The 17,277-nt window shown below is 40.1% G+C and overlaps 1 protein-coding gene across 1 annotated transcript in view; it reads right to left on the bottom strand.

Moving 5' to 3' along the window:
• The window catches only part of shroom4 (shroom family member 4), a 63,999-nt gene that overhangs the window by 19,369 nt on the left and 27,353 nt on the right, over nucleotides 1-17,277 (bottom strand). Inside the window, 1 exon segment of the mRNA XM_018703792.2 lies at nucleotides 1,239-1,460. Coding sequence (XP_018559308.1) covers nucleotides 1,239-1,460 — 222 coding nt within the window.

The following is a 17,277-nucleotide window of genomic DNA, read 5'->3' on the forward strand; positions in this document are numbered from 1 at the left end:
GCCCCCAAAGACAGGCAGACACACAAACAGCAGGTCATCAGGGTGATCTGATTGGTTATCACTTCGGAATGTTGAAATAGAATCCAAGAATAGACCAATGGGCTTCCTGCGTGGGCAGTGTGTACATTAGAACACGATGATGTCACCTGTTTCCTGGCAAAATCCCCAGCCAACATCCTATGGAGTCATAGGATCACAGACTGTGATTCTAACTAGGGTATGACACAGTTACTGTCTGGTTAAAGCTGCACATTGGGCACATTTTACTTTTTTTTTTTTTTTTTTAACAAAACCAATCAGCTGAAATTAAGAGGCATTTCCACAAATTTATTTTAAGCTGTGGTTTACAATTACTGTAAAGCAGAGGAAGAGACAATTCAGCCATCTTTACTCCTGACCGGACACCATGGAGTAAACCATAATATCTCTCATCTTGTCTGTCTGAAGCTGAAAAACGTCCCTACATTAAATAAACAACTCAAATACTATCTACTATATATATAATAACACCTTATTGAACATAATCTGAAACATATTGATGCTGAAAAATTATTATTAATTGTCCAAACTGGGTTAAACACCACAACCTAATAGTACTTTACTAAAACACGTTGATAAGTGGAGAATACAGAACGGTCAAGACTATGTCATTAATTAACCTTCCTGAATGTTTATGCCTTTTGTCATCAACCGAAAAGATAAAGAACCCTCTAGTCTCAGCTTCTCAGACATAAGAATTTCCACTATTTTTCTTTACTGTAAATTAAATTCCTTTGGTTTTAGACAACTGGCCAGACACAGCAAGTTATTTGCAACGTTATAAATCATGCTGGCCTCCAGGAATTTGTTCATTCATTAAAAAATAGATGATTTATTGATCATTAGATGAAGCCCTGAGTCTGTTTGTGTGTCCATGCCTATTCATAAACATTTCTTTCAAAATAAAGAAGAATAAATAAGCCTCCCAACACACAAACAAACCATGATATGAGTTAGGAAGCCACAGAAATGTTGTGTGAGCGACTAGCCTCAACAGACCTCATGTACTGCTATTATTATTATGCTTTTTCTCTTGGATTATATGCTTGCATGCCTTCCATCCTGATGGCAAATGTTCTATGATCCATTAAAGATCTCTAAAGCATCTCTTTGGTTTGAAAGTGGCATTATTAGAAGTTATTAATTAAGTCATTATTATAATAACAGCCATGAAGAAATAGAAAGTCACGTTGTCTCACCTGTTGTCAGTTGTGTGCCAGGGTAGTGTGTAGGGGCCGGGGTGGAGCTGCATGGCAGACGGAGGCGGAGGAGGGGGGAGAGGAGGGGAGTCAGCGGAGGGGAGGCAGGGTGGAGGTGGAGGAGGAGGGGGTGGAGAGGGAGACGAAGGAAGGGGAGGGAGGGACGGCTCCGATAGCTTTGCCAGGTGCCAGGAGTGAGGCCTGATGAGAGGAACGTTTCGCCTGTGGGAGAGGAAGGGGGAGAAACTCAGGTGAGGAACAGTGACGGCAGAGAACCAACATGGTGGAGCCTGACCTGATATATTCAGCAAATTACAGCCATGAAAATGCAACTGATAAGTTTTCACATACACTCCTTATAATGGATCACATATTTGGGTTGTGTAAACGTCTGCTGGGGATTGTTTATGCTAACAATTCCTCCTAAAATGCACTTCAAGGGGCATCCTAGTGGAACATACACAGTATTATCTTCCTCTGTTTTAAATGAGTATGCACTTCTGGCATATAGACGGAAATCTTTTCTTATCCAAAATGGTTGGACATTACATATCCACTCTTAAAAATTCACAGTCAACTCTTTGATCACCACAAACAATTCATTTTTGAGAGTATCCACACTACCTGGTTTGACCTTTTCTTTAATGTTTGTTATTCCAGGGTCATAAAGAGGGATATATTCACAAAATGGCCACACAGATGAAGCTGATGTGGTGCTGTATCTCCTGTATGGAGCCAAATATGCAACAAAGACAAATGAGGGTTGTTATATAGGTTTTGATATGTTTAGTTTTTCCATTTAGAGTCCTTTTAACCTCTATTCAAAGGAAGCATCTAGTTCTTCTCTGTCTAAATATGATGATTTACCCAGGCAAGATGGTTAAAAGCAGACGTCCTTATTTGCAACCGCAGTTGTAAGTGTCTTGGAACATCAGGGCTAACATAAAACTTAGACCCTCTGCGGCGGTACCTTGCCAACCTAAATTCTGTGGAAACAGCTTCCTTAAAAGTTGTTTGGACTTCCATTGGGCTGCCATTAAAAACCCATCTAACATGTACAGTTAAGATCCCCAGTCTCATCTGAAGCCAGACATTCCAGTGTATCCCAAGATATTCACTAATTCCCTTATACAGACTTCCGACATCATATGCTAGCCAGATTCAACTCAACCCCCCGCAGACTGTGTGTGTGCGAGACAGAAAGAGAAACAAAAAGAGTGTCTAAGAGAAGGAAAAACAGCTTGAAACAAGGATAGAAAAGAAAGAAAGAACAGCCAGATGTACATTAAATATTCTTAGAATCTGAATATATTTCTATGTGGGTAATCGTATCTTTTATACACTCTGCTGGATGGAAATAACGTTGCACAGAGCATGAAAACTATCAGAGCTGTTGACTTGAGGTTTGAACTTGAAGACAGGTCACAAACATGAGACTTGTTATGAGACTTGCCAAGACCAGTACCTAACTAGTCAACTAACTAGAAGTTATTTCGAATTATTTGAGACTTGGTTTGACACAAACTTGCTTGGACTTTAACCTGACTTTGAATTGTCTGACTTCAGACTTGACTTGGATTTGTCTAGCATGACTCGAGGCTTGGACTTGGGACCCAAAACTTCTGAAAACAACAGGATAACAGCTGGTATGGCAGAACTGCAGCGAAAAGGTCCAAGGTTTCATTCCAAACAGCACCTCAAAGTGAGCACCATTAAGATTCTCAAACTGAAAGTACAAAAATGTAAAATGAGACTGTTCCGGGTTTTTCAGACAAAAACATTTGGAGGTACAATTTTGGGAAAAGAATGTGGATTCTGGCACCAAGGGGGAAAGGAAAGGACCATTTCTGAGTATTATTGTTTATGATAAAGCAGGAGCAGGAGAACCATTTCCAAAATAAACACTCTTGCTTCCTGGTTATGGCTCCTTAAGAGGGATTTCTATCTGAGCCCGCTGATTGTTCGACTCCGCTGACAATGTCCTTAAATTATCCCCTGAGAAAGTTTATGTAGAGCCTGTGTATGTGCGTCTATGGCCTGTATGTGTGCACGAATATGTGTGGGAACTATCCAAACTCAACCAGACAAAATACCATTATCGAACCTATCGCAAACATTAGCCAACCCCCCTGACTAGCACCCTCCTCTATTTCTCCAAGTTTAGCACTGAGAGATTGATGTCCGTGAAAGTCAAAACAAACAATGTGACGCCAAAGTTACTGTAGATCGAGATGGATTGTAAGATAAAGCAAGAAAAAAACTCATGACAAATGTGTCGTCTTGCAACCTAAGAATGTAATATAGAAAGCTACTGAAGTGTTTTGTAGTAATGCTGGGGAGGAGAGAAAAGTTCTTCCAAACCACATAACCAAACGCTGTTTTTCCAAAATTCTCAGAGCAGCGCCTGAGGAGGGGTCAGCGATCGTGTATCCCACAAGTCTGGGGATTTACAGTAAGAAGAAGTGTATCTTCTATGTGGGAACAAAACTGTGAAAATGGGAGGTTGGTTTGTCGTTGGTTGGTTGAAAATCTGACATATAAAAGCAAATAACTGCTCCCATGTTATTCTGGTCTTTGGATTCATTAACACCAGACGAAAGAAGCTTCTATTTATTTACCTGTAAAGTACACTTATATATGACATCAAACCTAAAGAAGAAAAACCTTTTGTTTCAACAATTCTTCAGTGAATACAGTACTGAATACAGTACTACTGAACTGCTGTTGAGTTTAAGTTCAAGTTTGTCAATCCAACCATAAAAAAATGAGTTTATATGATATTCTTTCAGGAATAAAGTGTAAAAACTAACAGAGCATCACACAAATCTAGAGTCAATATAAATGAAAAAAGCCCTTCACAAGTTCCCAGAAGTTTTAAGGTGACAACCAACCAACAGTCCAAAACCCAAAGATATTAAATTTTCATGTCCTTTACAAAGCAAATAAGACATATTTGTTATATTACACACTGTAATATAACAAATATGTAAGACGATACAGAAAATAGCGTAGCTCGGTTTGTCTTTTGACCTATAAATGACTAAAACAAATGCTTCCTCAAATGTTTTAGGCATTTTTTCATTTATAATAAATCAAGGATGTTGTCTAAAGAGGTCAAGATGTAACAGAGACTGTTGCTTCATTGGATTCAATCCCAAGTGTAGTGAAGCATCCAGCAGCTCTGTATCTTGTAGGTGAATTTAGTAAAACACAAACTCATGAAAGAAGTAAATGAATGGAAAATATTTCTTGAGGGGCCCTATAGCCTTTTCAAAGATGGTTTCAGAGACATCCACAGAGGCTCCATAAAGTCTGTCCTTTTCATTTACAGGACACGGGAAACAAACACTAAAACTCTCCTTTTGGCCACACTGACTGGAGTTAACACCTACCAAGGCCACTATGAACTGCACTTGTTTATAAAAACATAATCCACATGAGTCCTCCTTTCCTGTTTCTGACACTGTAACCTAGTTGGCTACCTGTTCTGTCAAAGCTGCCAACAACACGGGAGAAGAATCACATGAAACACATTTTTTTTTTTAATCGCTGGCGTACAAGAGATAACAACATGTCCCCTTGACGTGGAAACCGAGATAACGAGTTAATCGACCGCTGCCGTGGTGTTGCTGCGACCGCAACAAACCAGGAAATTCAATCAGGTTTGCAAGACATGGCAAGCGTCTATTTATAAATGGAAGAATCCTCAGTGTGTTGCACAGGTTTTAACTGAAGTTTTAGCCAAAAGAAGATGTGTAATGGTGGTAAATGCACCAAAAAAGGAGGGGTAGGAATGAGAGGATACCAGAAATGAATGATGAGAAAAAAGAAGAAGAGCTAGTTTTGACTTGACAGCAGTCAAAGGCCGAGAAATTATGAATTCTCCGTCTCGCAGCTCTGAATGCGCCTCTATGAACAGGATCTGCCTGGAATGTCCCAGTTAATGGTCAGAAACTGCAACAGCTGACTGATACCGCAAAGGTCAACGCGCATAATCTGAGTCACACACACAGTCTCAATACAGTACAGAACGAATGCCAGACGGCCGGCCAGACAAATAGATTTAGACTCTGCACAGCTTCGCAGATAAGGACAGAAAACTGTTGTAAGAGAACACAACATAGAGAGGAGAGGAAGGAAGGGAGAGGTGATTAAAAGATTCAAAATAAGACGACAAGAAGGTTAAATTGATTTGTGGAGTGTGCTCAATAACCCCCCTCTGGGAACCAACATGGATATAAACTTCACATTTTCCTTCGTAAAAGTTCAATAAATTGAGTATTTTAAGGAATCATTTAGAGGAGAAGGTGAGTTTTGTGTTCACAAGCCTGAAGGGGAAAACAAACAAACCTACCAGACTCCACAGGCTGAAGCATCCACAGTCAAACTGATCCCAAACCAGCTCCCAGCATCCCTGATACCCACAGTTGAAGTACGCTCTGACAACACCACAAACGTCTCTAAAAAAGTTTCCTAAAAGAATCACAACCGCGTAAAAACCTCTTCTATTTTGTCCTCAAGCCGGTTGAGGTCCGGTCGCGTCCATAAAGGTGCAAGATTTGGCAGAAAGAAAGCGGAGCTGGACTCCGAGAGCTGATGTCCATCTGAAGTAGCTGGCAGGTTCTGACCGAGAGGGAAAACAACCAAGCGATGATCCTCACATCCCCTCTCTCCCTCCTTTTCCTCTCCTCCTCCTCCTCCCTCGCTCCTCTCGCTGGAAGACAAAACATGGCTATTTCTCTCCCTCCTGCACTCTGCATTTCTCCCTCTCCCACCCCTCTCTCTCTCTCTCTCTCTCTCTCTCTCTCCTCATCTCATTCCTTCCCTGCCTCTCTCGCCCCCTCCCAGGCAGGATGTGTGAGTCAGTGAGAGAGGAAGTATTGTGGAGGGCAGATAAAGTGGTGGACGGCTGCTAAAATAATACCCAGAGTTCCACACTGTTATTGTTTGACGGTGGGGGGAAAAATGCAGAGGTACTTCCTCCTTGTACTTGTGCGCTAACACACACTCATGTGTTTGCAGAGTATGAAGAAAAAAAAAGAAATACAAAGAGCAAAGAAAGCAGAGACTGTTGGACAGACAAGGGGGCTTTTTCACTTTGGCAGAGAGACGAGAAAAACAAAATGTGGTGAAAGAAGAGGGAATGTAAGAGAGGATGGGAGGTCTGCAGGAGAATACAAGAGCCTGAGGAATAATCATAGACAGAACAATGAGTGGAGGTGATGGATGAACAGGAGGCAGAAAATATTTGACTCTTATCGCTCATCTTATCGCTGACATATGTTTCTTTTAACGCGCACTTCTGTTACAGGAATATTATCAAACAACTATGGCTTTGACCACTGTACTCTGAGCCATTGATAAGTACTAATGTTTCTCTTTTGTAGTTAAAAAATGTTAATGTACTTTATCGCTGACTTTATTTCACAAGTTTCCTGGAAGGAATCAGAGTTATTTTAGTTAGTTTGATTAGTTGTGTTGAGTTTATTGCTGAATTTTCATTATAAATAAATGACTCCATTTAGACTCCAGTAGATTTTAATTCATCGCTCATTTGTTTTATCCTGTATTTAAGCTGAACTGTGTGTTTGTTTGTGGCCAAATTTTACATTTTGCATGTTCAGCTCACGGCTTTATTGCAAGTGCACCAACTGATCACTCTCTGTGAGTTACTACCAAGTAACAAGCGAACAAATCATCTCATCCTGTAGCTGAAAATCTAAACTAATGATAAATGAATAAATTAAATTAAAATAAATCAGTCAAACAGTAATCACAGCATCCCTACTTCAGATCAGGCCAGAAACTTATGTTTCCCCTCATTTCCCATCAGCCCTCCACTGTATACTAACAAAAGCATAAATTAAAGAATTAAAAAAATAAATAAAATTATTCCAAAACGTTCAGAAATTAAATTCACAGCAGTATAAAACCAGAAAATGTGTGTCATTTTGGCTTGATAACTGGGTGTGGGTCATTTTTACTGAGTATAAATATGTTTTACATTCACCTAGATATTCATTCATTTCCATCTACTTTGCAATCTCCCACTTGATATTAGGATTTTGCTAAAGGAGACCGTCTTTGGCTGAACGATGATGCAAACTAATCCACACTAACACAACAGTGTTTAGGTTTGTAGTGTGACCGATGGGCTGGTTTAACCTTCATTAGCTGCAGCTGATAAAATCTACACGTGATTTTTTTCCTGTCAGACTCCAAACAGCGACAGTCGACGACTAAAAGTCTGAATCAGCGTCACTGCTCCCTCTTTATTTTGACCAGACTTGAACCTTGTAGAGCAAACACAACACTGAGAGGTGCGAGTGTCCGACATTAACGATGAAGTTTAAATAACCGCACGACGGCAGACACTTAATAACATCAGAGTCCCTCAGCAGGCTTCAAAGGATTTCCTGGAGACTTATATCTACTGCAGACTCCACAAACACATGTGTGTGTGTGAGTGTGTGTGTGTTATGTACATCCATGTGAGCAGATTCCTTACATTCTCTGTTGTCGTCCCCTCACTAGGGTGAAAGGTTAACTATGCAAGAAAGCCTAAACAACCTCACCTCCTCCCCTCTGTCCCTTTGTGTTCGCCTGCAATTAGGACGTATTTGTTTGCTTTATGGGTCTCCTGCACTATGTGTGTGTGTGTGTGTGTGTGTGTGTGTGTGTGCGCGCACGTTTGTTTGCCTTCCAGGCCGTCATCACTCTTGATTATGGATTTCTGAATGGCAAACACACTTGTAGACATGTGTTTACTGCTTAGACACATACAGGATGCACATACGTGAAGGCAACTGCTTAGGACACGGACACGGACACACACACACACACACACACACACACACAGTTTTTGCATACCAGGTAATCAGTACAGTGAGACTAGGCTCATACCAGAGGTCGACAGCAGGAAGGGTGAAGTCCACTTTAGCCTCAGCAGCACAATGCGGTGTTTGTTACTGCTCAATCCCCTGGATTGTGTGTGTGTGTGTGTGTGTGTGTGTTTGTCTATAATCAGTTCTCTACTGCCATTTACTCCATCCAACTGTCAAGAAACATTTTCTGTGAATTTTTAAAAAGTGAAACGCCAGAGAAAAGTTTTTCCATCAAGTCGAGTTTGGTCGTGTCGTTGTGGTTCGCTTCACTTAAACAAGAGGAGACAAAAAAGTTATGAAGAAAGTTAAAATGTCCTCCCTCCTACTGAAGCTGAGGCAGTGAAGGTCGTGGATGTCGCAGAGGAGCCCTCTGTCCAAGCTGGATTTATTCTTCTAAATGTAAATGGACTGAATTTATGTAACAGAGCTTTTCTAGTCTTTGCACTACAGCCACATTCACCTGTTCACTAGGGGTGTCACCACAATACGATATTATATCGATTCAGTGGACGACGAGTTGATATTTGCCGATATCTTAAAGCCTGCTGCGATACAATCTTGATTTGATTCAGGAGGCAGCGATCGACATGGAAGCCTGTCTGTAACGTCAGCTGAAAGAAAAAGTAGCTGAAAGTAAGTCGACTTTAAGTAGTGGCTAGCACAGAGAAAAAGTTCGTTATCACGCTTAACAAAAGTTGTGATGAAACCAGCTGACGTCTCTGCGCTTGCTTGGCGAGGGACGTTACAATATGTACGACGAGTGACCAATGTTTTCATTTTGGATCGATGCCCAAGGACACTGACCCTCTGATTATCTGTGTTAAATGGCTACATCGCAATCTCCGGTCGTGAATGAATGAAGGCAAACACCTGGGTAACTCCAGTTCAATGCAGAAGTGAAAGTAAATGAATGAAAGTAAACACAGTCATTCTGGGAAATATGAAGCCCTTGTGTTTACTGTAAATCCATCTTTGCAGAGTACACAGTGTGGTAATAGAGAAGAAGACAGCCGTTAGTCACCTCGAACTTTCTCTGTGATCCTTCATTTTAAATCCCAAATATCCAGCACAGTCATGAAATTGGATTTATGCTGGTTTTGTCAGATGCAGTTACGAGGATTAATTTCTCTGCGATCGATCATTTTAAACGTCAATATACTGTAGCTGAGTACAAGCAGAGAGACGCTGCTCTCGAGTGAAAACACTTAAAGAAATCAGAGTCAGCTGATGCATCAGTTACAAGCAAAGAACAACGACTGGAATGAAAAAAACAAAGGTCACAAAACAACCATGTGACTTCTTCGTCTTCAAATATTGATTAGCTGTGACAGGTTATTAAAATCCTTCTCTGTCAGCGACTGAGCACGTGGTTTACAGTTCAAAGACTTCTATTAAATTTACTTCCATCACTGATGTTTCTTCAAAGACACAGAGAAACTTTAAACGACAACGTCCAACTAAAAAAAAAAGGCACAGCCCTCGAGTGCTGGACATGGGAAATATTAATCAGACTTGAATCTTAGTGAAGCCTTTGGGTGGATTTCAGATTTCAAAATAAAACGCAGGGAGATAAACTTATTTAAAAGACCTGGTTTGTTTCAAATCTGTCAGCATTTGTCGTTGACATCTTCCAGCAAACTCTCACAGTCTGAGCAGAGCCTGAGAACATGATCTTCAAACTGTTAAAACAGCTGCGATGTGACCTGAGGTTGTTTCTAATCTGTTATTTCATCATTTGTACAGCTGTAATTTCTCTTATCTGACAGTTTATCCAGTCTCCTAGCATCTTTTAACGCCATTTCCTTGGTTGTTGATTGATTAAACAGAATTAGATGAGGTTAGATTATTGACAGATTAGTTTGATAATCAATTATTAAACATTACCTGTTTCCAGCCTCTAAAAGGTGAAGATTTACTTGTTTCCTATCATGGTCAGGTGAGTTTATGCTAACTTTTGGTCAGATAAAATAAAAGGATATTGGGGTTTGTGTTATTTTTAGACATTTTATATACTAAATAATCAATAACTCCAGAAAACTGATCATCAATAAGGAGCCCCAGTTGCAGAGGGAGGCTTAAAGTCAAATATTTTCTGTTCTAAGTTTGAGAAACATTTGAAGAAGCAGGGTTAATCCTCCCTCTATCTAACACCCACTGATTTAGTATGATGACACTTCATGTCCTGGTTCTTTAACACTAAAACATCTTTTTAACATGTGTGTGTGTCCAAGCCGGCCTCTTGGAATGTGTGTGTATCTGAGACGACCAGTGTGTGTGTGTGTGTGTGTGTGTGTTTGGTGTTTGAGGGGGGTGGGTTAGTCGGACAAGAGTCATGTATCATGGAGTTGCAGTTTAATGGGCCAGTTAATAAAAACCAGGCCAGAGGAGACAGATAAACTGTAGCAGACCACACGCGTAGAGGACAAATCCACACAGATACTCATGTTCACACACCACACCAGAGCTACAAATAACTACTACTTTCATTATCCATCAGTCTGTTGACGACTTTGCTGATTAAACTGATTAATCTTAAAATAAAATGTCTATAAATGACCGTCAAAGGTTCCCACAGTCCAAGGCAACGTCTTTAAAATGATTTGTTTCATTTTAACAACAGTTGAAATGAATGGGAATGGGAATCGTCACATCTAAGAGGCTGGAAACAGCAACTTTTAGTCATCAATCACTTAATAAATTTGTTGCTGATTTATCCTCTGACAACTGTTTCAGCTAAAGTTCACTAAAAAAGTTGGTATATGCCATCTGTCATGTGAAGAATAAAAACAAAAACTGCGTATTTCTGGGTAATAATTTTCCCAGGAGTTGGTGGAGACCAAAACAAAGCTAAAGGAGAGTGAATATTACATTTATCAGACTCATCAGGTGGACACAAACAAAACCTCAAATGAATAAGTTTACTATATCACCATTAAAGATGCTATATGTGAGTTTTTGGCTATTGCTACATCGCTAACATTAGCATTAACATCTGTTTACTTGCCAAGAGCTTCAGTGATTGTTGCATTTACAAAACAAGAGGTGAGAATATGCCTTCTGGGCAGCGCTACCTCTGGTGTTACGAGTTGGTTAGCTAGCTGATTAGCATGCTAACTTCAGTAGAAGAAAAGAAGTGAAAGAAATAGAAGCAAAACAAGAGTTAACAATGGAGACCGCTGGAGACAGGTCTTGGCGAGTAAAGATGCTAAACTCACAATGTCTCTTCTAGACTGTGCAGTGAGAAGCAACAGCAATGCTAATGCCTGTTTTGCTTCTATCGCTTCTTTTTTTGTATTGAAGTTAGCATGCTAACCAGCTAGCCCTGGCCTTTTCTAACTTGTAACAACAGACGTAGCGCAGCCCAAAAGGCATATTCTCACCTCTTGTCCTGTAAACACAACACTGGCTGAAACTCTTGATAAGTTAACAACTGTTAAAGCTGACATTAGGCTATGTAGCAATAGCAAAAACTTATGTATAGCACCTTTAACAAAGGATAATATGTTGGTGGTCAAGGTTTTGAGCTTGTTCTGCTACAGCTAACTGGTCAAAAGAGTAAAAAAAGAGACATTTCTGACTGTAAACGCCACTTTTCTCTGCTTCTTGTATACAGTATGTTCCAGTCAGACGAGGACACCACTTAGCTTAACTGCCAGTTTTGTTGCACACTGTCTGACTCGTTAAGCTCCTTCCACCCCTGGAGTTTATTAAATCCAAAATTGTTTGCCTTTAATTGAAGATCAAACTAATTTCTCCTCATCTGAAGTAAGTGACTACTCAACTGTTTTTATTGTTTGACAGCAAACACACAAGAATCAACTCGCTTCTTACATGAGTTGACTTTTTTCCCACCCTAATGAACTACCACCGTCGCATCTCATAAACTCACTTCCCTACGCCTTAGGGCGACCGCTGCCCCCGTTTCTGTTCATCCTGTTGTTTAATATGTTACAGCAGACGAGTAACCCACTGACTGAAACACACAATAAATCCACAATGTCGAGAATTCAGCCTAAACAACATCACAACCAAAATTGTTTACAGCCAGGGCTCTAATCAGACCCAGAGCGGCGTATGGATGTGTGTGTTTATGTATGTGTGTGTGTGAGGAAGAGGTCTTAAGGAATGCCAGGAATGTCTATTGTTCAGTTTGGGAAGCAGTGATGGGGGGCAGACTATTGTGTTTCATGGTTCTTGGCACCGCAGACCTCAGTCTTGCCCCGGTCTCCAGGGACCCTGTGGTACAAAAATCTAAACAACGGGATGTGTGTGTGTGTGTGTGTATGTGTCCGTGTGCGTCCATGTGCACATTTCGCCCATCCATCTGTCTGCAGTAAAAACAACCAGATGAATGTGTGTATGCTGTGCGTGCCCGAGCCCACAGACCTCCTTCTGACAGTCTGAAACAAGCATCTACTAACAAGAAAAACAAAAAAAACCAAAACAAAAAAGGGCGAGTCAGCATGTAGACGGAGAAGAGCTGGACTGTCGGAGGCCGAATTCTTCCAGGAATGAGATGAAAACAAATGTTTCAAATGAGCAAGAACAAACAAACTGTGAAATAGAGCGGCGCTGCTGAAGCAGCCGACGCTCACCGGTCACCACCGTGGACTGAACCAGAGACCGATTACAGACGAGCAGGAGGAGAATATTTGAGAGGAAGACGAGTATTTAAATCTAGAAAACATCCAGACATGATTGGAATCAAATGAGCTGTAACTGTAGGTGTTCCCCCAGGAAACTGGCTTGTTTGTTTTCTCGCACATCAGCATCTAAATACGACTTATTGGGCTGTTTGTCTCAACTTTTCCGAAACTTTGTGACGTGCGCTCACTGATTTACAGCAAAGCAGAGCAGCAACAAACAGTTACTTTTAATATGAAATAATCTGCTGATTATTTTTTGAATTAATAGATTAATTGAAAAAAGGTGATGCTTTTAAAAGTTAGTTTCGTTTGAGCAGCAGATTAAATCCTCATATTTGAGAAGCTACAAACAGACCAAAACAACAAACAACTTGCTAATTAATTTTCTGTTGATTGATTAAGTGGTGCTGCAAAGTTGAACCTACAGTGTATTTGCATTGGGCTAGCTGTTTAGCATGCTAACTTTAGTAGAAGAAGCGATAGAGGTAGAAGCAAAACGCTGGCGTTGCTTCCCACAGCTGGAGACATCTTTTGGTGAGTGAAGGAATTATGATGAATGATGATGATTATGATGATGAACAGCTGTTAGTGCTAACAGTAGCTGTTTCCTGCCTGAAACTTCTGAGAGGTTCAGTAAAAACATACCGAACAGACGCCATCTTTTTACCAGCTGGATAACAGGAGGACCATGACACCAGCTCACTCCTGTCACATGCCATAGATTTTCAATGTACATGCTGTTTGTACTCTGTACAGTGTTTACACGGCTTATTAAATCAGAATCAGAGAAGGGGCTCATTGTTTAAGTCTGAGTCAGAGAACATGTCAAAACATGTCAAAATGTTATTTCACCTAAATACCTAAAAATAAAACCACCACAAACCCCAACTCTTTTCTCTTTCACCCACTTTCCCTGTTCCCATTCTTTCATCTCCGCTTCCTCCTGCCCATCCAGCCTTCAGCGAAAAATAAATGTTTAGTTAATGTGTTACAGAGATGAAAGAGTGAGCTGCGATGAAAGAGCTTTGTCCTGTTTACCCTGTCAAAACATCAGACATGGTATCAGCCTCTCCTGTAATTATCATTTTAATTTCCTTACGTTCACTCCTCCGTGCACCGTGCTGCCACGTAACTGCACATGACGGAGTCTGTGGGATATTTCCTGCTTCGCTGCCCTGCAATCTGACGGTTTGTTTTGATTTGCTACTGAATTTGAGGAAGATTTCAATCCAAAGTGAGACTTTCTCTGTTTGTAGAAAGTGACAAGAAGTGATTTCTATCAGAAAAATAAAACAAACAGCTGCAGTTTTTCAGTAGGTAGATGGTGAGCTGAGATCGTGGTTGGCGAATTCATAACAGGCCACACAAATGCAGAAAAATAAAACTGAATTGACAGAGAGTTCTGATGGGGCTCTAAAACTGAGACCCAAACCCAGCAGCTGAACCCGCCCACATTAAGGACAAAAACCTCATCCATGATTCTATTTATTCCCCTATTCCTACTGCTGCTTGTACATGTTTCATGAATGATTTTCAAAAATTGCAGATGCATTTTTGAGCCCAACACGGCTCTGTGGCTCATGAAGTTTGCTTTAATTAGTTAAATGTGTCAAAATTAAAGCAAAAGGAAGTGATTTTATTATGTAAATTTGGTCAAACAGTCCCCTGAATCATCTGCATTATGCTACATTCTATACACTGGTGGGAATAAAGGCTGGTTTGCTAGATAGGATCAAGGTTTTCACAAATCCTGAACAGAACCAGGTTAAAAAAGTAAATTTGGTGGGAAAGAGTTAAATGAAAAAAAGAATATCATCCTCAATAACTGAGACGATTAACTGGAGATATCTGGGCTCTTTTTGTCTGTTCAGCTTCTTTCAGTGTGACACCAGACAAGTAAAATAAACATGACCATGCTACAGTATGTGTAGTTTGCTGACGCCACCTTACAGGGCTTCTGGGTATTGAAGTTTTTCCACTGCCGACATATGATGTGTCAAATTAAATAGACATAAATATATCTCTGCCAGTTAAGGCTGTTACTACAAATGCACTGTGCACACAATATAAACATGAGCACCTGCATCTGAAGAGCAGTTTCCTATTCCATCAGCGGTTGTAAATAAATGCGTTTGGTCTTTGTTCGCCTCCCCATTAAAACCGCTTCTTTTCACGCACACAACACAATTTTTTGCCAACGCATTAAGTCCAAGCTGGACAGGAAGTGGGGAGGGGAAACTTTGGGAAGAACAGGAAATGATGCAAAAGTTGAAGAATGTCCTCCGGCCTCGGCCACGACTGCCCCGCTGAGAAAATCTGACACAGAGTACAGTTGGATCTAACAAAAGGTCTGTGAAAACAGGAAGTTGTATAGAAGGAACATTTCCAGGTCGAGCCGACAAAACATCCCCACGCATTCTTTCCTTTCCAGAAATATATTGGAAAAAATCATCAGTCAACGATAACCCCCCCCAAAAAAAAGGATGTAAAGAGACAGAAATACTCCTGCTGTTTAACTGGCAGTTACCAAATCTGAGCGAGGAGGCGAGAGGTCACATGGGCAGCAAACATGAAAGGGAAAACGAGGTTAGAAAAGCTAAAAAACACTCTTTTGTTTCAAGGTTGTGGGAAAAGAAATGTGTGAATGAGTTCCCCATTCAATATCTATAGAAGATTCAACAATAAAGCAAGGTATTATGTTAATAAAGCTGCGTTAGGGAGGGATTTTAAAACAAAATACACCAATTTTATGAGGGAAGAAGCTGCAGAGGAGAGAAGAGTCCTATGTCCAAAGTAAACTGTAGAGTCAGGTGTGGAAACAGGACATCAAAACTTAAGATGTTATGGTGAAATAATGCTAATACTTTCAAACAGCTTTCACACATAATTGACTGTGTGTTTTATATTAAAGTTTCGTGCTCCATTTGTTTGTATAGTCATAAAATATTGTTCTGTTTTTGTTAACATGTTCCAGGAGATGTTAATCCAGCTTTATGTTTATTATTTAAGTGGTAGTTGTAGGTGGTGTTGCACTGGACTGAATTATTTTGAAATGTTCTCATGTTTGTAAATGTGGTGGGCAGAATATTAGGAACACCTCCTGATATAATCGAGTCCAGTTCAGCTGCAAACTTACAGGCCTCAATAATGAACACAGAAACCTGAACATTATTCTCTCTCTAAAGGTTGAATTTATGGCTGAGCTGTTGTACTGCAGGTGTACATGATGAAGTGCTCAGGGAGTTTACAGTGTGTGTGGTTTTAACCTGCCATAAAAAATGTGGTTGAGATTTATAGTTCATTATTTACCTTGGAAACAGCAGCTGTCCACTTAGTAACCAGTAATTCTGGCGCTTTAGACCGTATCACATGTAATTCCTCAGCAGACGCCCACTTCACCTGGAGCCATAATACTCGTAAAACAATTAAACATTATTAGAAAATGACTCAACAACAAATATACAGATAATTTAATAACTGTTTCGTCATTTTTAAAGCATTAATCAAGCAAAAGTGTCGCTCTGAGCTTCAGAAATGTGAGGATGAGGAAATATTTTATGGGTTTCAACTGTTTTGTGGACTTTATCTTGGATCATGTGAAACTATATGAGCAGTTTTTCAACTTTTCATCACCTATCACAGACTAAACAATCAATCAGTCAAGAAAATATATTACAGATGATTTGATAATTGAAATAGTGAGTAATCATAGCCCTAAAAGTCATATTAAGTAAATTACCTTTAGTTTAATTTTTTTGTTACAGTTCAGTGCATTCTTTATGATAGAGAACATCTTTATTAAGAGAAAAATACAACACCAGCTAACAGCAGTGTGGGTCCTTCTCACCATCAGTTGGCTTGTTAAAATGCCTATAAAGCATCACCACTGAAATAAAAACTAAAATGGACCCAAACACTCTGCTGTCTTGTGCCTCCACGAAACTGCTGGGCAGGCCAGTAAATTCCTGTGGTTTGCCAAATTTAGCCTGCAGGCCTTCCTCCTGGCCTGCTCCTCTTTCAATGCAGCGAGTCTCAATTGAATATATCTCACTTAAAGAATGAACAATGATGCGAAGGACGGAGTGAAAGGCTAAAACAATTACTGATAAACTTAAGATAAACAGAACAAAAAGCAGAGTTATTCAAAGTGTGTGGACAAGATGAATGAATGAATGACAGAGAGGGGTTTTAACACCATTCTCTGAGTTAAAAAAACATAAGAATCAAGTGTAGTAATGTGATGGAAACCTTTTAAATACAATACACCCTTTTATAAATCCATTACAGGGTTTCCTATCAAAGTTTTCTCAGTCTGAGTTTAGCAAAAAGCTGCACAAAAACACCATTTTCCACCTCCTTATTCAAGTCGAACAAATCATCGTCTCTCCTCGCCAACTCCACGTTTCCTTCCTCTGTATTTACATCATATAATTAAATCCAATATGTACATTTTTCCTTGCCTGCTCCTTCAGTAAAAAGCCTTTTATTCTCCAATGCTCCTACAGTAAA

This window comes from Lates calcarifer, linkage group LG14 (genome assembly GCF_001640805.2).
Source record: "Lates calcarifer isolate ASB-BC8 linkage group LG14, TLL_Latcal_v3, whole genome shotgun sequence".
In the NCBI taxonomy this organism is placed as follows: domain Eukaryota; kingdom Metazoa; phylum Chordata; class Actinopteri; family Centropomidae; genus Lates; species Lates calcarifer.